Genomic DNA, 24,027 nt, shown 5'->3' on the forward strand with positions numbered 1-24,027 from the left:
AATTCTCCATGTGTAGCTGTCTGTCTGTCTGCCTGTCTATGAGTAGCTGTCTGCCTGCCTGCCAGCAAGCAAGTTGGTTAACAGAAAATAAATTGTTAAAGCTGAGTAAAATAAAATACAATAAACACAATTTGCCTGAAAATAGATTACCCAGCTATGACCTTTTTCATGAAAAAAAATGAGTAGTGATATGGCTGACTGAGTAAAATAAAACAATCTACCTGAAAATAGATAGCTATAAGTGAAGAGCAATTTCCGCAATTTCCATTTCCGCAATTTCCATTTCCGCAATTTCCATTTCCACCATTTCCACCATTTCCGCAATTACCATTTCCGCAATTTCCGCAATTTGTGCTATTGTTGTATGGTAATGGTTGTATCGTTTACCCGGCACGACCCAAAGCTGCACTGGGGTTGGCATCCCGGTGCTGGGCTGGCTACGCTGCCGCCTGCCAACACAGACATAATGGTCCCCCATATGGTTGGTAACAGGCCCTGCCGAGACCCTCGTTCACTTCTATTAATACACTCCATGTAATGAAAGGCTCAGTTGAATTAATCAGCTTGAAGACATTAATCAGACATTAATGAATCCCTGACCTATGCCCTGGACTGCTGCGTAAGCTTTGTCTCTGTCTCTCTGCCTGTTTGCCATACTATAGGCAACGTCGTCTAGGGTCAGTATATTGACTGGTTGTCTCCGTGGGCTGTTCCATTGGAAACTGTTAGGTCTTAAGTAACATTTGGATGTTGGCCAAAGCTGGCATAGTTTCACATTTCTATGAAATGGAAATAAGTTGTACACCACTGGTGTACAACTTACACACGTGGTGTATGGAAAGGTTTGGTTGTGAAACAGACTTCTATAGACAACTCATTACCTCCCCATGGCAATTAATGCAATGGTCAGTGGTCTCTCCGTCACACATACAGTACATCCACGTATACACTTGCATACACGCACACATTTCATAATTTGTTATAATATGTTCAGTCAAAAAATAAATAAATACAACGAATCAATGAAGACCGTATTGAAGCCCTTGCAATTAGAACAGAGGAAAGATAGAACACACTATTATACATTATTGTATACATCACTATACTGTACATTAACACACAGACGCAGGTATGTAATAATCTACTGAGACATCATCCACCAGTCAATCAGCTGATCCACTTGATATAATTCCCTTTAATTGCAATCAACTGTGGAGAGGTTTTGTATTAAGATTTAATTCTGCACAATTTCCCATCACCGGTTCATATATGGAGGTAATTGAGTCATCAAAGAATAATGGGGAATAATGATCTGTTAGCAAATTCTTTGCAGTGTTGGGTTTACAATACATACGGTATGGAAGGTATTCAGTTTAAGGGGAATTATAACCAGAGTTTGATTGTAGTATGCCTGTTCTCTAGTCCCGTGGTTCCCAAACCTTTTCATGTCAAGGACCCCCAAATTGACACTAATTAGATAATTACTAATTGCCAGGGACCCCCCATCCATAAGAGAAGATCTTTACGGCTCTAGCAGTGATTCTCAACCCGTTTAAATTCAAGGACCCCCAGTTTGACATGCATTAGTCTATACAGACCCCCAGAGTTACAGACCCATGAGGGTCCATTTGGTTCCAAACTATCCTTTAGCTAGGGACCCCCTGGAACTCCCTCAAGGGTCTTCAAGCCCCTGTCACGTAGTGGGTATTGTGATGTTATACAGTATTAATGTTTTTGTTGTTGTGGATGCAGGAAACACTCTCTTTTCTACCACGTTTTGGATGCTAACAACAATTTCCCAAGCATTCCATAGTTAGACTCAAACTGTATATATCAGCATAATAAAACATGTTTTGTCCAAAAATACATAACCGAAGCCACATGGGCAAGATGAGGACACAAAGCTGCATATCTCTGATGTCAGGAATCATTCTGCAGCGAGGTGCCTTGTGCCAAATGAGCTCCAGATTACAATAATACCTCTGGTGGAGCAATTAAGATCATATAAACACTGCATGCAGAGCACTGGCACCAGGGTAAGCCACACATGCACGCGCACGCACACGCACGCACACGCACACGCACACGCACACACACACACACACACACACACACACACACACACACACACACACACACACACACACACACACACACACACACACACACACACACACACACACAGTAAAATCCTCAATGTTCATTTATTTACTTGCAACTTGCAACAAGAGTGTACAAATGTAACCAAATGGACCCTTCTGCTTTATTTGGTCACTTGTGTACACTCTAAGTTAAAGTATCCAAGAGCCTGGGTGTGGACCTGGACACAGACAGTCAGCTGTCATTCAAGGCATGTACACATTGCCCTTATCACTCCATCCTGCAGGTTTACACATTACAACATCCCAAGGATCAGACCCTTCCTCACCAAGGAATGAGGACTTGGCTGGGATTCCCTACTTATTTATTACCCAATTTTGCACGTACGCACGCACCCTGCCGCACGCACGCACGCCTGCGCGTGCACGCAAACACACACACACACACACACACACACACACACACACACACACACACACACACACACACACACACACACACACACACACACACACACACACACACACACACACACACACACACACACACACACTCTCATATGGCGGCTAAGAATGTGACAGCTTTCAGTGTCTTGCTACATATCCATCAACAGCAGCCGAAGGCTAACCCTGACAAACATCCAATATCACCAGCAGCTGCTGGGCCATGGATAATTAATATAGCCAGCAATTTGGCAAAGCTATAAAAGCTCTGACACTGACACTTGTCATGTAGTGTGGGGTGACTAGTGCATGTAACCAGCATGTAGGTTGAGAGGAGAGATGGGAGGGCAGGAGTGTTTGATGGTTGGCACAGAAGTGCCATCTGTAAAGGAATTTGTGATAATCCAAGTATCATAACACAAACAAGTTGTGCGCACACACACACACACACACACACACACACACACACACACACACACACACACACACACACACACACACACACACACACACACACACACACACACACACACACACACACACACACACACACACACACACACACACACACACACACACACACACACACACACACACACACACACACACACACACACACACACCAGAGAAGCCACTTGCAATTGGCACCTTGAGTACATTTGAGCGCCAGTCTTTATCAAAATAGAATATTTTAACCATGTTGTTGGGGGTGTTTTCTTTTTTTTATCCAGTCATATAATATCTTCATGTCTCTGTTTGGTGTACAATGTCATATAAATGTCCTCTTTATAGTGGTAGTGATAGTGGTAAAACGGAATGAATGCCTCAGGGATTGAATTTCGTTAACACATCTCTTGGGCAAATATGTTGCATCTTCGAGGGGAATATTGTTGCAGTGCAGGAAATTCAATCAAGCTTCGCACAAAGAGAAAACATCCACATATTTAAACCAATGTTCATACAGTACGCTATGCAAGCTTTTAGTTTAGGTGACCTTCTGGAATGAATACATCAACAGGTTTAAAACCACATTGTAGTTAAGCCTCTCACATACAATATGAACTGAACTAAGTATGTCGCCATATGACACAACAGTGGTATTATCAGCTTATTAGATAGATATTAGATATTAGATAATGCTGATACTCAATCAGTATCAACTAAAAATGTACTTCTCTTTAACTCTATATACAGTAACATACCTTGTAATGTAATATTCATTGGTTGGTAACACGTGTATGTTACCACCAGGTAACCAACATAGCATTTGGTACTTCATACTGTACATGTATAATATGAATGTTACCAAATTTGGCATTTTTCCCATTTACCAGCACAAGGTCAAAGCATATCTCTGCCTTCTTGCAGTCTTATTTTGGTTTTACTTTAAAAGAGATTTTTTGAACCCAAATGAGTCCCATATGGTTTTAAAGAACACATTTAAAGTATATCTGCAGGTAAAGGTACGATGAAATAACAAGAAGAACAGGAAATCCATCAACTAATCTCGTCCTCGGCCAGCTTCTGTCCCTGTACAATACATACTGTAACAGCATAAATACATTGGACAATAGTCATCAAGCTACTAATGTAGATTGAAGTAATTAAAGCAAGTTATGCTTGCATGTGGTGCCCCAGGCCGCCAGTTACCCACACAGTATGAATTAGACCTATTTCATCCCAAAGGCGAAATTATGCAGACGGACCAACCAACGGACTAACATCGCTGTCCTAAGAGCTGTGCAGCAAGCACGGCTAAAAAATACAGTTGCAACGGACTGCACGTGCATTCATTCTTTCCTCGTGTTATTATGAGTATTAGAAGGGGAAAGAAGTTTGTGATTTATCCATTTGGACACTGTATCAGAGACATAATCTGTGTGGATACTGTACACGTTCTATTCCCCATAGAAGGTACAGTACAGTAAGCCTCCCTAGTCCCAATATTTATTATTATACACTGCAATTGCATGCTTTGCTCTGCTCTGCATGATACTGCTAGTCTGCTACTGCCAAGCGAGCATCGATTGCCATTGCCATTGCCAACTTGCATGCTTGGCATTCACAATAATTGCATGATGCAAGTGTATATTTAAGAGTATTTGTACGCAGGCAGAAATTCAAGGACTGAGCGATAAGTAAAAATCACACACCGTGTGAACTGAGCGGTGCAGAGTGTGTGTGTGTGCTGGCTAAACAGACATAGGTACATATTGTACATAGAGACACACACGACCAGCACGCTGCTCAACAGCGCCACTTCAGGTCACCCAGCGGTATTGCAGCTGTCCGTACTCAAGACATACATGGAGACATACATGCATAGGGAGTAGGGACACACAGCTGTTTATTGGAGCGGTTAGGCTCCAATAAAAAAATCACACCCTTGTGAACTGATCCCCTCTCTCTCCCCCCCCCCCTCCCCTCTCTCTCTCTCTCATTAGCAGGCAACAGTGCAGCACGTGCAGCACTATCTCTCTCTCTGTTTCTGGCAAACAGCGCCCCTACTGGTACTAATAGTCATTCTGGTGCTCATACATACATAGGCGGACACATAGGTGAACACATAGGTGAACACCTATAAGGACATTGCTGTTCCTTGGAGTGGTTGCACCACTCAAAAAAAAAAAAGATGCTGGTACACATGGCGCATCACTCGACTCCGACACTAGAAGCCGTAACGCACAAATCAGAGAGCAAGTGAGGTTCTGCATCTCCTCTCGCTATTCTTTGGCCACCGTTAATATGATTAGACCGGATTATGGTAATGTCTAAAAAAAGGGGGTGGGTGCACACAGCGATGCTCCGGTGCTCTCATTTTCAGGAATAGTTAATTGGTTAGGCTGCTTTGATGTTGGGGTGATGGCAGAAGGTGGTTTGGGAATAGGGCGGGGGTGCAGGGCGGAGAGAAATGGTGGTGAAGGTGCAGTGTGCGTCAGGCAACTTTATTTTTGGCTTGGCAGAGATCTCTGCAGGCTCCCTGGAAAATGGAACGTATACCATGATGGCGCCGAAGGAAAATGGCCTAGTCCTGAGAACTCCACACATATCCCAATAAATTAAGTGAGTTACACATGCATTACTTTCTTTTATTCATTGGGAGAGATCTGGAAAGAGAAAGTCTCCATTGCTAAACATTGTTTTGAAGATGTAGGGCTGTATTTTGCGTGTCTTAAGTACCAGGTCTTATTACTTAACTTAAGACCTGGAGGCGTGGTCAATGCTCTTTGGCCACTCAGAATAGCCAAATGGCATTGATCACGCCTCCAGGTCTTACTTATTTACTTTTCTACAATTTGACATACGTGCAGACAGGGATGATATACAGAGGGAAAAGATGAGTAAATCAAAATGTATATAAATGTATATACAACTTATATAATTTATGGAGTAATGTATGTGGAAAGTGGTCTGGGGACTAGGATGTTGACAAGCACATAGCACTGCTCATTTAGTTTTTACCTAATGTTCAAGAAAACAATAATTACACTACTAATGCAGAACATACAGTACGCGGGGTGAAATTGCATTTCAAATAGTGATAGGCACAGCAACATCTTGCATTTCACCAGACAGTGGCCTTGTGGTTTAGAGTGTCCGCCCTGAGACTGGGAGGTCGGGGTTCGATGGGTCAAATGCGGAGAACAAATTAACGTGTGTGACAAATCGCATGACTTTGACTAGGTACTGTATATCACGGCAATATACAGATAGAATAGAATTTGTCATTTTCTCAACAAATATACAAACAGCCTTTCTTAAGTAAAAATCTTGCAATTTTATTTGCATATAAAGGCAGCTAAATATATCACAATGAACTGAAAGAACAGGAACTAACATTTCCATGAAAAGGGATACAATCAGAGAGGGGGGAGAGAAAGACTGAAGGAGGGAAGGACAGAGAGAGAATGAGAGAGAGGTACAGAGCACAAAAGAGCATTTACAGCGGCAAAGTTGAGACACCTATTGGCAACATTTTTTTTGTGCTAGCAAGATTGCATTTACACACAGTGCAAAATTAGAAGAATAACAAAACAAAAAAACAAAGCAATAAAAACACAAATACTATCTGATTTACACCTTAAAGGACTTAAACAACTCATGTTTAGGCAGGCGTGCTGTTGGGAATCAAACCAACCACCACCTGTTAGATTGTGAAATTACTTAGCCTCTGACAAAAGTAAAAAATAAAATCCTCTCTCATCCAAGATTAACAATCTACCCTAATGGGGGGGGGAGTAAATACAAAAAACAAAACAATACATTAAAAGAAAAGTTCAAAGAGCATTTGAAGGGAGTGGCGACAAAGTCTGCCATAGAGGTGCATTCACAAATAAAATAAAAAATAAAATAAATGCACCTAAAAGTATGTTTCTTCCATTTCACCCAACACGACTTTTAGTACAGATGTTTAACAACATGAATATATATTTATATATATTTTTACATTACATTTTCTCCAATTCTTTTTACGTCTTCATTTAAATCGGAAATCCAGAAGGAAATGTTTAATACAGGGTGCTTTTGTAGAGGTTTTAGAATTTGGACAGTGATAGCTCTTTGTCCCTGCACATTGCGGAGGTGTTGCGCTGGGGAAGGATGAGTAAGCAATAAATAAGGAGGGGACATTTATCTCTGAGCTAGCAGAGAGCGGGGCTTCGGCTGAGAAACATTAAAGCTAGTTTAAGGCAGCGTCCCTGTCAGCCAATAAGAAAGAGGAACTGACGAGAGCATTTAAAAAAAAAAGAATCAGATGATACAAAAAACAAACAATGGCATCCGTTTGTCCGGCCAACACACACACAAAAAGAAATTATACAAATTCACAAAGCATTAGTTTATCTTACAGATCCGACCAATATCTTATCAATAGCAAGATTGTTTAACCACGTAATCCCCCCCTCTCAACACCCCGGAAGCCCACCCACACACTCCCACCAAACTCCCCCCTTCATTATCCAACACCCACATAATTCTCAACCCCAACGACAGCTTAAAGAAGACCAATATTCTTTTTTATTACATTTTTTTTACTCAAAAGAAACACTTAGAATTCTTCTTTTGACTTATTTATAGAAAAAACAAAAACAGCAACTGTAGTTTATTTCTGGCTGCTTCCCTCATGCCACCCCACCCCACCACACCACACCCCACCCCCGCAACTTCCCCAACATGACAGCGGGGTTTTCTGCGATGTTCTCTAGTTTCATGAGCTGATGGGGTTGGGCAGGTCAAAGACGATGGGAGGGTTTGTGGGCTGGAAACTGACCGTGCACGTCGAGGCGTTGATGAACGTTGTGTAGCCGTCCGTCATGATACCATAGCCTGGAGCGTAAGCAGGGAAGAGAAAACAAAACACGCCAGTTAGCAAATAGGGCAACCATACACAGAGAGAGAGAACGCCTGGTAGACAAATAGAGATGAACAGGCACACACAAAGTGGAAGGACGGATAGATGGATGGATGGATAGTGAAAGAGGAGAAACAACATTTTGTAAGGAACGACCGAATAATTTTGTCATGTTGAAAGACAGCTCTAACACTTGGCACAGGAAGGGGATGAAAAAAACCTTTAGCAGGACTGATGGGTGGAGGGGGAGTGTGGTGGGAAACTGGCCTTCATCTGGTGACCAATGAAGCTTATCTTCATCTCTGGGTAATAAACCCTCCTCCTGTCTCTCCCCCTACGCTTTCAGCCCTCCATTTTTCATAGACATCCATCGCTTTTAAATCGTTAGCATCAACGGACCCCATCCCCCTATTCTGAACTACAAACTACAAAACAAGACAGGGTCTAACAACGGTGTGGCTGCCATGTGCATCTCTCTGACATCATATCATTCATATCCAAGATGTCAATATGGAGAGACAGCGGGTGTTTTGGTCATACAAGGCAAGCCTTTTGTTTTCTTTCTGATATGAGCCCATTTGACTTCCATTATAGACATACAACATTAAATATATACTGTATCTTAACACAATACGAGACATATCTGTCCATGAAGATAATCAAATGTCCTAGCGCTCTGTTCAGAGAGTGCTCTCTCTCTCCCCCAGTCTCTTAAAGATGCCTTTTTCTTCTTTGTTTGTGTCTGATAATAAGAGCTGCTGTAACACAAGTTCCACTTGGGGATGAATAATGTACCTATACCTCCCTAACTCTAATAAATACATAAATAATATTAATTTTTGTTCTGTTCTGTTTTCTATCCCTTTCCTCTCACTTTTTTTATGGAGCAAGAAAAATAATTCCACCCACCGTTGTAAACCTGTGATGTGACAAATAAAACGTATTCCAACTGCACCAGCTGAGAAAAGTGAACAAGCATGGGAGAGTAACCGATTAAATACTAATCGGTTTCAAACAGACTATCCTGACCTGCCACAAGCAAAGTCAAACTGAGTGGCATCACTTGTACACTGAAGTACACAAGCACACACAATTGTGTAGGGATGCGCACAGTGTGCCCCCTAGGGCAGTCAAATAAACAATTAAGCCTTGAATAATCGTCGACTGGGGTCCAATTATTATAAAGAAGAAATATATACGAATTAGTCGGCACAGCTACAACATAATGTCAACTCAACCAAAGCAGTGCGTGGTGACAGTCTTCAATACTGGAAAAAAGAGCCTGGGGATTAAGTGGTTAATGTCTCTCCCAATTGTGACAACACTTCCACATGACATCACAGTACAGTACATCACTGACATATCCTTTGAATCTTTATTCCAGGCTTTTGCCAATCAGCCTGGAGGGGTGTCAGTGATAAGATGCACAGTGTTCTTAATGCTAGCGCTTCTGGAACACTAGTAGGATTAACATACAGATCTGGTATAGGCTACATGAGCCATTATTCCATATTTTACAACATACAAGTAAAACTATCAAAAAGGTGTAACCCAGTTCAACTAATGGGTCACATGGGGGTTCGGGTGGCGCAGTGGTAAAGTATCTGCCCACCAATTGGCCCGTGGTCGGGGGAGGGAAGCTGGGCGTGGAGGTTGATATTTTGTCACTGCATGTCCTCCCTACAGGGTGGGGTGGTCCTCCCTACAGGGTGGGGTGGTCCTCCCTACAGGGTGGGGTGGTCCTCCCTACAGGGTGGGGTGGTCCTCCCTACAGGTTGGGGTGGCACCTGTTGGGTGGGAGGAGTAGGGCGGATACAGTACAACAGCAGGGACAACACACTATAGTGTGCGGTCGGTGTAATAGGATTTTGAAGATGAGAATACTACACTGCCTTGGAGTTGGAAACATAGGAAGCAAGGCTTCCACCAGTTGGTTGTCTGTCAGATGACCTATTCTTACATAAGAGTAAGACCCATGTTTGACCATGTCCACTGACACTGACCACACCTCCAATGTATTCTCTGCTCTGTCATTGTGTATGAAAGAGAGAAATGTAAAGGTCTCAGGAGGCTTGCATACGTGCTTCCTCCCTGGGCGGGTACAGACAGACCACTCTCTACCTTGATTATTTCTTAAAGACTCTGATGTGAGTTCTGAATAATCTACCACAGCAGAGAGGAATCAATTGGCATAAAGACTAAATTGGAGAGTAAAAATGGGTACAAAATGATTGGCTATTCAAAACACAAAAACAAAGGTCACGGCAATAGTTTATAGTTGTCGACCAAAGTCATTTCAACAAACTAGGCAAGTGGACATAATCTGTACTTTTGAAACCTTTGTGTCAAACACTGGAAAACGAGCTGCGGTCTACTGATGGCATGGCTTCCCTTCCCAGTTATACTTATGTTAGTTTTGAAGAAATATGTTGTTTGGAAGCATGACTGCTACAAAAAGTCAGCCTTTCCTAGTATTATGTCAATGCTACACCATCTTCTATAGGCAGACGTTTCTGCTTTCAGAAGGTAGGACAGAGAGCGCACGACAGGGAATAAGAGAGCAAAGGGTGGATGAACTGGAACGTGTATCATGAGTCAATTACGTCTGTGCCTCAGTGGTGCAGTCGCCAGGGCTTTCCCATATAATTACAATCTTTTTTTAATATTACTTATGGGACATGAAGAGAGGAGAGAGAGGAAGGTGAATGCGAGAGAGGAGAGATGACACGTTAACAGGACCTGAACCGTATATGAACCCAGGACCTTGAGATGTTGAAGTGGACACATTAAGGAGTCTCAGCCCCCAGGGCTCAGCTCCAGGGCTCTACCTGGGATACAGAGAGAGTGGGCGGGGCACCTAAACATTGTGGGCACCTTAACCGTCTTGCCGCCATTGCCGAAGCCCTTCGGCAATTGAAGCCTAATTTTGATATTAACACTTGCCGCCATTGCCGTAGCCCTTTATAGCCCTTTATAGTGCATTTGATCGATCGAGCCATAATGCTACTTACGTTAGCCGGTTAGCTAGCTGTGTTGTTAGCACAGCACTGGATCGTTCATCTTAGATCGTCGTCGCCATAAGAATCCATTCTATCCGTTTCTTTCAATTGCCTGTATCTCCTTGTATTCCTTGTCCCAGATGGCATTTTTGGTCAAAACAGCGTTTCTTTGACGGCACGAGCCGACGTTGTGGAGGTCTATAGTGTACCGGCATGGATCCGATCATGTAAACAAAGGTTGTCTTGGCGACGTAAAGCTGGCCGGGATAAGCCCACTTCCGGTTGAGGCAAAATGTGGCTTTTCAAATTAAAAAAAATCACACACGTGTGAACTGAGTGGTGCAATTCCCCCCCCCCCCCTCTCTCTCTCCCCCCCCCACCCCCCCCCCCCTCTCTCTCTCTCTCTCTCTCTCATTACACAGCACTAACCCTCCCTCTGTTTCTGCCGCCCCCTACTGGTATAAATCAGTAACATACTCAGGCTCATGTGCACAGGTACACACACAGGTAGGTACATGGACATTGCTGATTGTAGGAGTGGTTGCACCACTCAAAAATTATGAATTAGGTCCTACTTTCTCAATAAATGGTAGCAGTAAATGGGTTAATGATAAATTGGATGTTTTTTTTCCAAAATGTAAAAAAAAAAAGAACAAATATGGACGCTTTGGAAAATGGTCGATAATAATGTAAACTATATACATGACTTGTATATTACATCATTATCAGACCTAAATTCATGCTTCAATGACTGGCTGGCTATAGCCACAGGTTTTACAGCAAATTATAGCAAAATAAATATAAAAAATGTAAACATAAAATAAATATAAAATAAAATAAAAGGGTTCTCAGGTGCCAATTCTTCTGATTACCTCCACCTTCATATTTTACAAACAGTACCTTCATGTATGCCTCCAAAGGCATGGAGCTTCGGTCGCACTCTCTTCTGGACTGTGTTAAGCAGCTCTACACAGCCGACCCGCTGCAACTCTTTAGGAACCCAGTCTCTGAAACCTGCACAGCACACGCACACGCACACACACACACACACACACACACACACACACACACACACAACAAAACAATAAATCATTTCTCTCACTCTCCCCCTCCCCTCTACAGCAGTCCTTTCCCCCAGCCCTGCTCTCTCCAATCGTCTGTCACACTGGTGCAAAATCGAGTTTCCATGTAATCAAACGGGCGCAGCAGCAGCAGCAGCTGAAGGCCAGGGAAGGAAATCACTCAATAAAGCCAGATGGGAAGCTCACAAGAAAAAAGGCTGGAGGAAGAATGAAACGACTGGGGCGAAACAACTAAAGAAAACTAAATCAGCTTGTAGCCGAGAAACAAACAACTTCACCCAAACAATATTTCACCGTGGCATGGAGTCGTATACAGAGATCCCTCCCTCACACCCACAGAATGAGGAATCATATTTGGGACTGAGCTATAGTGCTGCACATTGAGATCAATAGAATACAGAAACATGAACAATGAACATACAGTATGCATTCAAACAATCGCATACATACTGTACTAATCTTGTACACACATTTGTGCTAACACACACACACACACACACTCTCTCTATCACACACACACACACACACACACACACACACACACACACACACACACACACACACACACACACACACACACACACACACACACACACACACACACACACACACACACACACACTTTTATCAGTGTGCCAATAAATTCAAATCGTGTGGAATATATTCATAGAGGTTTTTGGTGATGACAGGTGGAGCCATCTTGCACGGTGATGAGGGAGCTGTGATTGGTTAATTGCACTCACCCAGGGGAGGGCCGTGGGTCATGAGGATGTCGATGCCTTCAGGGACCTGGTTCCATTTATCCAGCAGAGACTGGCCCCGTGGCAGGTTGAACCCCCAGCCGTTAAACCACGGAGTCCTACAGCGGGAGAGGAGAGGGTAGACAACATCATGTTAGAACAGGGATCAGTTATAGGCTAATCAAATTAAACCCACTGAAACTACACACACGCAGATTAAAAAGCAAAGACGAATTCCCAAGCACTGAGCAATCCCATCCTGTGTCATCATCTGGTGTACATTTATCTGTCTCACTCACTCACACACAAACACACACACACACACACACACACACACACACACACACACAGCTATAGCGAGCCTGAGTGATTGACGGGAGACGGGCCACTTTTGGCGCAGTGGGTAGAAAACTGCAGTGAACGGCCGGGTGACAGGCACCATCTCAAGTCCTACGCTAGCAGACACAAAGAACCCCCATACGCAGCTGACAATGAAAGAAGGATGAATGGATGGATGGATGGACGGATGGGGGGGTAGATGAAGAAATAAGAGGAAACGTGCACAGGTTAGAGATGGAGAGAGTGGGGGAGGACAGGACAAGATTTTTCTTTTTTTTTGGGGGCCGAGGTTTGGATGATAAATTGATGCTTCATTTATCACAATAGTGGTAATGGCAGTGGAAGGCTGACAACACGTTAAAGCAAGACAGATTATCATCCTGTAACATCTCTGTATCTAAGCTGTGAGAAATAAAAACTCAACTAAAAAAAACAAAAAAACAAATGGCCATATAGAATGACAGTTTACCAAGATTTCTTCTGTTCTATACACTGTTTTTGGACAATATACATATGGCTTGCCTTTTGGTTACTTAAACAAGTTAACTGCCACCGCAGAAACGGCTGATGTTAGCATTAGCACACACACAATGTTTATCTTTCACCAGAAACGTTAATATTTAAATCGCGATGCCGTGAAAAAAGTCACAGATCTGAACCTAGGATGGATGATCAACACCACGGACGGACAGCAACGTACTTTTCCGAGAAAACAGCGACAGAAGATCGTAATTACAGTTGGAATATGCAGTGCACAAAGAGGACAATGATGTATTTGTATTTATGCTGGGGGAGGAAGGTGTGGGGAAACCAAATGTTTTGTTCTTTAAAATGTTAAAAACCAAATAAAAATATATACTGTATGTAATTATGTGCAGTGTATGCGTGTGTGTGCAGTGCGCTGTCCATGTCCATGCGTGTGTGTGCGCTGTCCATGTGTTCATGTCCATGTGTTAATGTCCATGCGTGTGTGTGCAGTGCGCTGTCCATGTGTTCATGTCCATGTGTGTGTGTGCAGTGCGCTGTCCATGTGTTCATGTCCATGCGTGTGTGTGTGCAGTGCGCTGTCCATGTGTTCATGTCCATGTGTGTGTGTGCAGTGCGCTGTCCATGTGTTCGTGTCCATGCGTGTGTGTGCAGTCCATGGTATTTGACCAAAGGGGAAATCAGGACTCCTCAGACATCAATAGTCTTTGTTACAGGGATGGATGGACGCTCCAGCACCAATCAATACGCTGGAGCTAAGCAAGAGCCGGCGCGCACACACACACACACACACACACACACACACACACACACACACACACACACACACACACACACACACACACACACACACAAAACAAAAAAAACATGCGAAAAGGGGTACAATCCATTTATTTAGACTAACGCCTGATTCATACTTGGTTGCACTTCGCATCACACACTGAAGCTTATAAAGTCTCACACCTTTGGGTTGGAACTTGGAGCACTATTGGGTGTTAGGCGTGCGCACACGCGCACACACACGCGCACACACACACACACACACACACACAGCTCTCAGAGCGTGCGAGTGCATTCATTCGTTTGCTCGCTGACTCGCTCCCTTGCTCTCGCTCTCTCGCTGAGTGGAGAGCTGAGGGATGAGGTTAAAAATTAAATGTGAAGAGCGGGCGGGCGGGGCGAAGGCCGCAGCCCGGGTTGATTAATTAGAACTAATCACACAAATCGGAGTTAATGGAAGTCTAATGGATTAGCGGCGAAAGACTCGCCACTTCTCCCCTCGGTCGGAATGGGAGCGTAGTGGCGTGGAGAGCCCGGGGGAAGCACTGAATCATGCCGAAGCGGGCCCTAGTTTGGATACCAGGCGTACGCCATGTTTGCACGCAGGAGGAGCGGCAGGACTATTTGTCTGGGGGAGGACCTCCGATTCTCTCTCTCTCTATCGCTCTCTCTACTTAGGTTTGAGTAATGGCAACACACTTTGACAAATGGCCGAATGCATTCATTTCCCCCGTTCTTTGGTGGGGGAAATAAATTGTGGTTTCTGGTAACGAAACAAATAAACAGCCCCTGCCGTTGATCTCTTCCGTGTTTCTCCGTGTACCACGATGCATAAAAACACATTCGTCTGAACGCAGCAACACGAGCCCCTGACATTAGCCGCGCTTTCCCGTGCCAGCCAATGAGAGTGGGCGGATGGAAGCTGGGTCTGCTGCTACAATGGCCCCATTGTTGGTTGTCTCCCTATGAAATATACCTTCCATACGAGTACATCTGTTATCCTCCATAGAGATTAATGACAGTCCAGTCACATAGAGGAGAGACTGTTTCCTGTGCGGCACTGACGCGACACTTTCTATTATGCTGTGCTGCCGCAAGTGTGTATGTATGTGTGTGTGTGTGTGTGTGTGTGTGTGTGTATGTGTGTGCATACGTACGTACATTACATATGGACGGACGTTAAGTACATAGGTATCTGTAAGTACGTGTCTGTATCAGAGTGCATAGCCATTTCTTCCCAGAGCAGCTAAGAGTTAAGCTAAGAGCTAAAGTTCAGCAGGACTTCGTCAGGAGACATGCACACTTTTGATTGCATTTACGCAAACCAGTCAGTGTGTGCGTGTGTACAGTACACTTGTACAGTATGTGTCCAAATGTGATTATATTTGAGAGTTATACGGTATGTGTGCATAGTCACGTGTAGGCAGGTGGTAGATTTATATGAACATTTGCAAATGAATTGATGTTTTGGGTATATATATATTTCTTTTTACTTGTGTGCATGTACTGTACGTGTTTGTCTATAATTGAATTAACCCATTTTGGGCGGGTGTTAGCATTATGTTGTGCTTTAGCTATTGAAAAATAGCAGATCTACAAGCTCATAGCGCGCCACCGAGTGGCGCGCTATGAGCTTGTAGGTCTGCTATTTTAAAAGAAATCGAAGAACGACTGACATAGAATACATAGCTTTTTCAGAAAACTGTCTTTTTCAAACACAAACATTTTTTTATTTTAATCTGATCTCAGGTCAAAATGGGTTAATGAAAATGCTTAAATGAATGTGTGTGCGGCGCATCCTGTGCTTGCTTCATGTCATCAGGTGACACTGTGAGCCCAGAGTATCTGTCTGACTCTCTCCATCTGGAGAATGTCACCGTGGCAACAAGGGGGACGCAACGAGGGGCTCTGCGGTGAGAAGGCCAGAAATAGAGGAGAGGAGAGAAGAAGAGAGGAGGAATTATGGAACAGAAGAGAGGGGGCTGAGACTGACAGAGAGAGAGAGAGAGAGAGAGAGAGAGAGAGAGAGAGAGAGAGAGAGAGAGAGAGAGAGAGAGAGAGAGAGAGAGAGAGAGAGAGAGAGAGAGAGAGAGAGAGAGAGAGGAAAGAATGTGAGAAAGCAAAGGAAAGAGAAACTGAGAGGAGGGAGTCGGAGAGAGAAGAAAAGAAAAACAGCGACAGAAAGTGAAAGACAGATAGCTTGAGTGAAAGTGGGGAGAATCTTCATGCACACAGCATCTGCACTGTACTATTTTACCCCCCCCCCCCCCCCCCCCCCCCCCAATGGTGACAAATACTGTATTTGCGGGACTTAAGAAACCATTTCAGAATCCAAAATAACATAATGGAGGTGTCCGGACGGAGGTCCTGGCTTCAAGCAAAGGCATGCATACATTTTTAACAATGACTAAAAACACGCACACAGTTGCACACCAACACGACACACACACACACACACACACACACACACACACAAATCACAAACGCATGGCAACAAGCACACACACACACACACACACACACACACACACACACACACACACACATCACCTCGCACTGTGAACACCAAAGACTAAAAGGCGCCGGGCGGGCGGTAGCCATGGTAACAGCGAGCTATAACGATCCCCCGCGGGAATCAAACGGGTCGAGTCTGCGCTACACTCTGGTCGGCCATGATGTTTTCTGGCGCTACACCAGCGTCAGCGGCGGGCATAGAGGTGAGTCAGACGGGGAGCGGAACCCATTTAGCCCTTTTGCACACGCAGCGCAAACGTCAATATTCAATTAGACCCGTGGACATCATTAGGACGCCGCCGAGTCTCGCCGGGCCTGACACGGCTCTTAACCCATCTCCCCTCTCTCTCTCTCTCTCGCGCACACTCACTCCCACCGCCCACATCCCCTAAAGGAGCTCTCTCTCCATTCCTCATTCTCTCTATCAGGGTCACTGTTCGGGCTCCCCGAGCTCCTCAACCCGCTCGCCCTCAACAAAACATTTAATTTTCTCTAAGAGCTCCGTTTAACCTAATGCCTACGACGCTTAATGGATCTTTTTAGCCCCTTTTACACTGCAATTATGCACTGGCTATTGTTTAGAAAAGGTCTTCTAGCCACTCGCTCGCTAGCACTACAGCTTCTCCGCTGACCTTATACTATATTATATTATATAGACAAAAGGTTCCATCTCCTTTAGTCCATCAACAGCCTTCCTCACAGACTGAGTGAGTTTGTAATACTTTACAAAATACTTTTTAAAGTAATTTTGCCTTTGAGTTGAGATTGGATATGAACACTAAATAGTGACAATAAATGGTGCATTTATATAAAATGGTAAATGGTGCATTTATATAGCGCCTTTATCCAAGGCGCTTTACATAGATTGTGCATTACATTCACCCATTCATACACCGATTGCGGCAGAAGCCATGCAAGGTACCAACCAGCACATCGGGAGCAATTTGGGGTTCAGTGTCTTGCCCAAGGACACTTAGACATGTAGACAGGAGGAGCCGGGATTCGAACCGCCAACCCATGGATGATTGGACGACCTGCTCAACCTCCTGAGCCACAGTCGCCAATGAAGTTGCCAATGAAGTAAGCTGCACATATTGCACGGCAGGTTGTGTGATGGGTCCAAACAAAGTGCAGATTTATCATAAGCTTGGTCAGACAATGACGATTTCTGATGCCATACATACCACATGACTGGATGAATTACAAGGCAGCTAGCTGGCTAGGTCAGCTGATGGTCAGTCACACAAAACAATGGTAAAATCACATGTTTTCATTTCGCCAGAAATTTGTCAGGGAGCTAAGTTTAACACTGAGGCACTTAAAAGTGTTCTTGGGCAAGGCACTGAACCCTACCTTGCCTCCAGTGGTTGCCACCATTGGTGTGTGTATGTGGGAAGCGAGGATGCTGGCGTTGACTGTTCGCCTCTTCCCCTCCCAAGGTATGAATGAATGGACCATTGTAAAGCGCTTTGAGTAAGCACGTAGTGCCTAGAAAAGCACTATAAAAATGCAATCCATTATTATTATTATTACTTAATCCAGCATCTCACTGATGAGACTGCTGAGTGCTGACCGTATAGCTTTCTGACCTAAGAATTGTGACCAAGCTTCCGTTGCCCTGTACCTGACCGAGCAGCAGCAACACCAGCACCTTTATTTACCCTACACTGGTAGCCAGGCGAGAAGGCCAGACTGTTTAGTAAATACAAGTAGAGGCCAGCCTTCCCTTCAACGACGGCTGTGCAACGACATGTTCTATCCACAGAGCAGCAGCACATGGAGTCAACTAAACCCCATGAACCTGACAGAAAACAGCAGAACTCATAACATACTGGTACGATACACAAAATGCAGGTGAATAAACACACATACGTATCCAGACATGTTGGTATTTTATGAAACACGAATCTCATGAAACACGACTACTGAATATGTTCAACAATCTCACAGAGCAAATACGTCAGGCTCCAGAGTTTGGGTGTGTAGGCTTTAGTCATGTGAAAAGAAGCGAGATCTCAGGTACACCTAACTGCCTGTGATATCAGCAGCACACGTACACCACAGGACATTGCAACAAATCTGCGTTACTTGTGTGACTGTCGTTTATTGTACACGTTTACATTTCTATGAAAGAAAAGCTGAATTTATGCTTTTTTTCTGAACATGAGTAGCCCCTGAACACAGCCCCTTACAACCCCCCCCCCCACACACACTACTGTATTTGGCACCGAAGGAGTTCCTGGACATACCAACACAGCAGGCAACCATACGCCTGTACTCTGCCTCAACCATACGCCTGTACTGTACTGTACTCCGCCTCCAGACTGCCAGGGATAGCAGAGAACACAGAGAAAGGGAGCTAGTAGTAGGGAGAGATCCACAGAGAGACACTGAGTAGGTGAGAGATAGAGAGAAGACAGTACTCAACTCACTCCCTACCCTCCCACGGGGGGGAAGGCTGACATTCTTTACCAGGGTTATGCACACAATAACTGTACTGTCGATAGCTATGCAGTTTAAAGCAATAGTTACGAGTAATCCATTTCCAGGCCTATGTGAAGAGGTGTTTATGAGTAAAACCAGAGCGGTGGCCTACTTGGAACGATGCAAGTTGGAAATGGATGCCCCACCGAGTTATTATGCTTGCGTCCATTTTATGCCCATATATGTCAGGCATGCCCAAATATGGAGTCAATGCAGATGTCAGAATGATGTCAGAACAGGCCAGCTCCATATATGGAGATATAGGGGTGATCAGACTTCTGTGCTGGTTCTGGTCGACAACCGGCTATCCGAGCACTGCACTATGTGGGGGTGTGGAACACTGCACTCCCTGTGGGGGTGTGGAACACTGCACTCCCTGTGGGGGTGTGGAACACTGCACTCCCTGTGGGGGTGTGGAACACTGCACTCCCTGTGGGGGTGTGGAACTCCCTGTGGGGGTGTGGAACACTGCACTCCCTGTGGGGGTGTGGAACTCCCTGTGGGGGTGTGGAACACTGCACTCCCTGTGGGGGTGTGGAACTCCCTGTGGGGGTGTGGAACACTGCACTCCCTGTGGGGGTGTGGAACTCCCTGTGGGGGTGTGGAACACTGCACTCCCTGTGGGGGTGTGGAACTCCCTGTGGGGGTGTGGAACACTGCACTCCCTGTGGGGGTGTGGAACTCCCTGTGGGGGTGTGGAACACTGCACTCCCTGTGGGGGTGTGGAACTCCCTGTGGGGGTGTGGAACACTGCACTCCCTGTGGGGGTGTGGAACTCCCTGTGGGGGTGTGGAACACTGCACTCCCTGTGGGGGTGTGGAACTCCCTGTGGGGGTGTGGAACACTGCACTCCCTGTGGGGGTGTGGAACTCCCTGTGGGGGTGTGGAACACTGCACTCCCTGTGGGGGTGTGGAACTCCCTGTGGGGGTGTGGAACACTGCACTCCCTGTGGGGGTGTGGAACTCCCTGTGGGGGTGTGGAACACTGCACTCCCTGTGGGGGTGTGGAACTCCCTGTGGGGGTGTGGAACACTGCACTCCCTGTGGGGGTGTGGAACTCCCTGTGGGGGTGTGGAACACTGCACTCCCTGTGGGGGTGTGGAACTCCCTGTGGGGGTGTGGAACACTGCACTCCCTGTGGGGGTGTGGAACTCCCTGTGGGGGTGTGGAACACTGCACTCCCTGTGGGGGTGTGGAACACTGCACTCCCTGTGGGGGTGTGGAACTCCCTGTGGGGGTGTGGAACACTGCACTCCCTGTGGGGGTGTGGAACACTGCACTCCCTGTGGGGGTGTGGAACTCCCTGTGGGGGTGTGGAACACTGCACTCCCTGTGGGGGTGTGGAACTCCCTGTGGGGGTGTGGAACACTGCACTCCCTGTGGGGGTGTGGAACACTGCACTCCCTGTGGGGGTGTGGAACACTGCACTGTGTGGCACTCCCTGTGGGGGTGTGGAACACTGCACTCCCTGTGGGGGTGTGGAACTCCCTGTGGGGGTGTGGAACACTGCACTCCCTGTGGGGGTGTGGAACACTGCACTCCCTGTGGGGGTGTGGAACACTGCACTCCCTGTGGGGGTGTGGAACTCCCTGTGGGGGTGTGGAACACTGCACTCCCTGTGGGGGTGTGGAACTCCCTGTGGGGGTGTGGAACACTGCACTCCCTGTGGGGGTGTGGAACACTGCACTCCCTGTGGGGGTGTGGAACTCCCTGTGGGGGTGTGGAACACTGCACTATGTGGGGGTGTAGAACACTGCACTCCCTGTGGGGGTGTGGAACACTGCACTCCCTGTGGGGGTGTGGAACACTGCACTCCCTGTGGGGGTGTGGAACTCCCTGTGGGGGTGTGGAACACTGCACTATGTGGGGGTGTAGAACACTGCACTCCCTGTGGGGGTGTGGAACACTGCACTCCCTGTGGGGGTGTGGAACTCCCTGTGGGGGTGTGGAACACTGCACTCCCTGTGGGGGTGTGGAACACTGCACTCCCTGTGGGGGTGTGGAACACTGCACTCCCTGTGGGGGTGTGGAACTCCCTGTGGGGGTGTGGAACACTGCACTCCCTGTGGGGGTGTGGAACTCCCTGTGGTGGTGTGGAACACTGCACTCCCTGTGGGGGTGTGGAACTCCCTGTGGGGGTGTGGAACACTGCACTATGTGGGGGTGAGGAACACTGCACTCCCTGTGGGGGTGTGGAACACTGCACTCCCTGTGGGGTTGTGGAACTCCCTGTGGGGGTGTGGAACACTGCACTCCCTGTGGGGGTGTGGAACTCCCTGTGGGGGTGTGGAACACTGCACTATGTGGGGGTGTGGAACACTGCACTCCCTGTGGGGGTGTGGAACACTGCACTCCCTGTGGGGGTGTGGAACACTGCACTCCCTGTGGGGGTGTGGAACACTGCACTATGTGGGGGTGTGGAACACTGCACTCCCTGTGGGGGTGTGGAACACTGCACTCCCTGTGGGGGTGTGGAACACTGCACTCCCTGTGGGGGTGTGGAACACTGCACTCCCTGTGGGGGTGTGGAACACTGCACTCCCTGTGGGGGTGTGGAACACTGCACTCCCTGTGGGGGTGTGGAACGGGTGTGTCGAATTTGAAGTCGGTGGGGGGGCGAACGATTCTCGAGTGACGTGGATTACAGACGTACACCTGTATGTACGCACACACACACACACACACACACACACACACACACACACACACACACATGCTCCATTTACATACAGAAATTCATTCGGAATGAATGGATTAATTCCAGTCATCGGAATAAAAATACTCATGTAAACACCTCAATTGGAATAGAATATCCCATTCTGGTCAATTGGAATAGGGTGTGGTTAAAATATTTTTGTGACCAAAGGTTGCAGTTAACTACCGGTACTGTATATGGAATCGAAGGCGGATCTGTCCGATTTTTTATATTCCATCCTGATTGGCTAAGATTGGCATCCAAAGTTTGCAGGAGTGGCCCGTTTTAAACTAAATGCTTCCAAGTGACTATGAACAAAGTGTGCAGGCTCTGGGTAGGCGACCCGGCCTGGCGGAGAGTAGACCTGAGCTCTGAGGAGCACACTTTTCTAGTTTTTAATGAGTTGGCCTTAACACATGCGCACACTTCTATTCTGAATCCGGGGATAAAGGTAATATTCTGATGCAGAAATCTAGCACCATATCCCAATTTGTTTGGGAAACCGGCACGTTTCCGAAATCAGCCTACTGCCGAAAAGTGGAGAGAAACCGGGATACTAAAGCATTTAAATGCAAAGACAGTGACAGAAAGGGAAAGATAGAGATTCAACAAAGATGTCAGAAAGAGATTGAAAGAGAGAGAGAACCAAGAAAAAGAAGGGAGAAGTGAAGTGAGAGAGATAAGTGGACCGATACAGAGGAGAGACACAAAGAGAGTCAAAGGAGACGGAGAGAACTGGGAAAGAGAAAACGGGCAGAAGAGGGAAAAAGTGTTGTTGCCCTGGCGATCCATCGTGTCTGACCTCTCTGTCAGAGCTGCCCAGGGGTCAGCGGGGGGAGGGGCCTAATTGATCAAGCTGTCAGAACCAATGAGGAGGGTCATGTTAATGGGACTTTTATAAGCCCCATGGGACGGCCAGGGGCGTGCATGCACGCACGCATGCACGCACGCACAGTGTGTATGTGGATTGTGGAGCAGTATCATATTGTGCATAACTGCATATTACTGTGTGGACTGAATGTACAGTACTCACATAAACACAATAATTATTGTGCAGGTGTGTGAAATCGTATGAGGGTCCAGGTGTGTGCCTCAGTGAGTACAGTACTATGTATTCCTAAGTGACTGATTGAAAGTGTGTGTGTACACTGTGTGTGTGTGCTGTGTGTGTGTGTGTGTGTGTGTGTGTGTGTGTGTGTGTGTGTGTGTGTCTGTGTTTTTGTGTGTGTTTGTGGGAGTATAATCCCAGAGCCCAGGTAGCCTTATTAAAAGGAGCCAAGCGGAGACTCTGGCTGGGTTTTGACAAATGGCCTCTCAACACCAAGGCCACCTTTACAAACTTTGGGGACGAGGCAGAGGGGGAGAGATGGTCACAGGGGTGAAGAGGGTGTGTGTGTGTGTATGTGTGTGTGTGTGTGTGCGTGCGTTAATAACCAGTGTGTAGTGACTGATGAAGTGTGGGATGGATTAATCTCACAGCGGTCATACAGCCAAACAGTGAGGCACTAAGGGTTAGCCAGCCAGACTTACCCCACTTAGCTACGGCCTGGGTCCGCAGGGAGGCGCACACACACACACACACACACACAGTCTCTCCCCGTGGGCTGTGTACATGGAGAACTCAGCCAACTTGACCTGCAAGGCAGCGCTCTAAAACAACAGCAGTGTCTCAGTATGCGGAGGTTTCACACCAAACACAGCTGCTCAGCACAACCCTGCCAACATCACATTACTACTGGTGTTTGTGTTTGTCTGTGTGTGCGCTTGTACTGTATGTGTGTGAGTGTGGGGGGGGTGGTACGTATGAGGTCTGGTTGGAGCGGAGGGGTGTCTAGGAGAGGGTCTGCCTGGTGGATAGGGGTGATGTCTAGTAGACTGTCCTGTGTATGAAGAGGGTCTGCCTGGTGGATAGGGGTGATGTCTAGTAGAATGTCCTGTGTATGCAGTGCGTTGTCGTCTGGGTGTAGGATGTTGTCCACGTTGGTTGCGTTTGTAGGACGTTGCGTCTGTAGGAT

General features: G+C 46.3%; 1 protein-coding gene across 1 annotated transcript in view; it reads right to left on the reverse strand.

Moving 5' to 3' along the window:
- Positions 1-7,508: 7,508 nt before the first annotated feature.
- LOC308327679 (metallophosphoesterase MPPED2) overlaps positions 7,509-24,027 on the reverse strand; it is an 80,041-nt gene continuing 63,522 nt past the window's right edge. The window contains exons 5-7 of the mRNA XM_080781204.1: positions 12,718-12,833; positions 11,793-11,906; positions 7,509-7,868 (exon numbers count right to left, since the gene is read on the reverse strand). Coding sequence (XP_080637330.1) covers positions 7,750-7,868; positions 11,793-11,906; positions 12,718-12,833 — 349 coding nt within the window. The 3' untranslated portion in view covers positions 7,509-7,749. The remainder of the gene's footprint in view (positions 7,869-11,792; positions 11,907-12,717; positions 12,834-24,027) is intronic.

This window comes from Protomyctophum bolini (genome assembly GCF_963924005.1).
Source record: "Protomyctophum bolini genome assembly, chromosome: 1".
NCBI classification, from domain to species: domain Eukaryota; kingdom Metazoa; phylum Chordata; class Actinopteri; order Myctophiformes; family Myctophidae; genus Protomyctophum; species Protomyctophum bolini.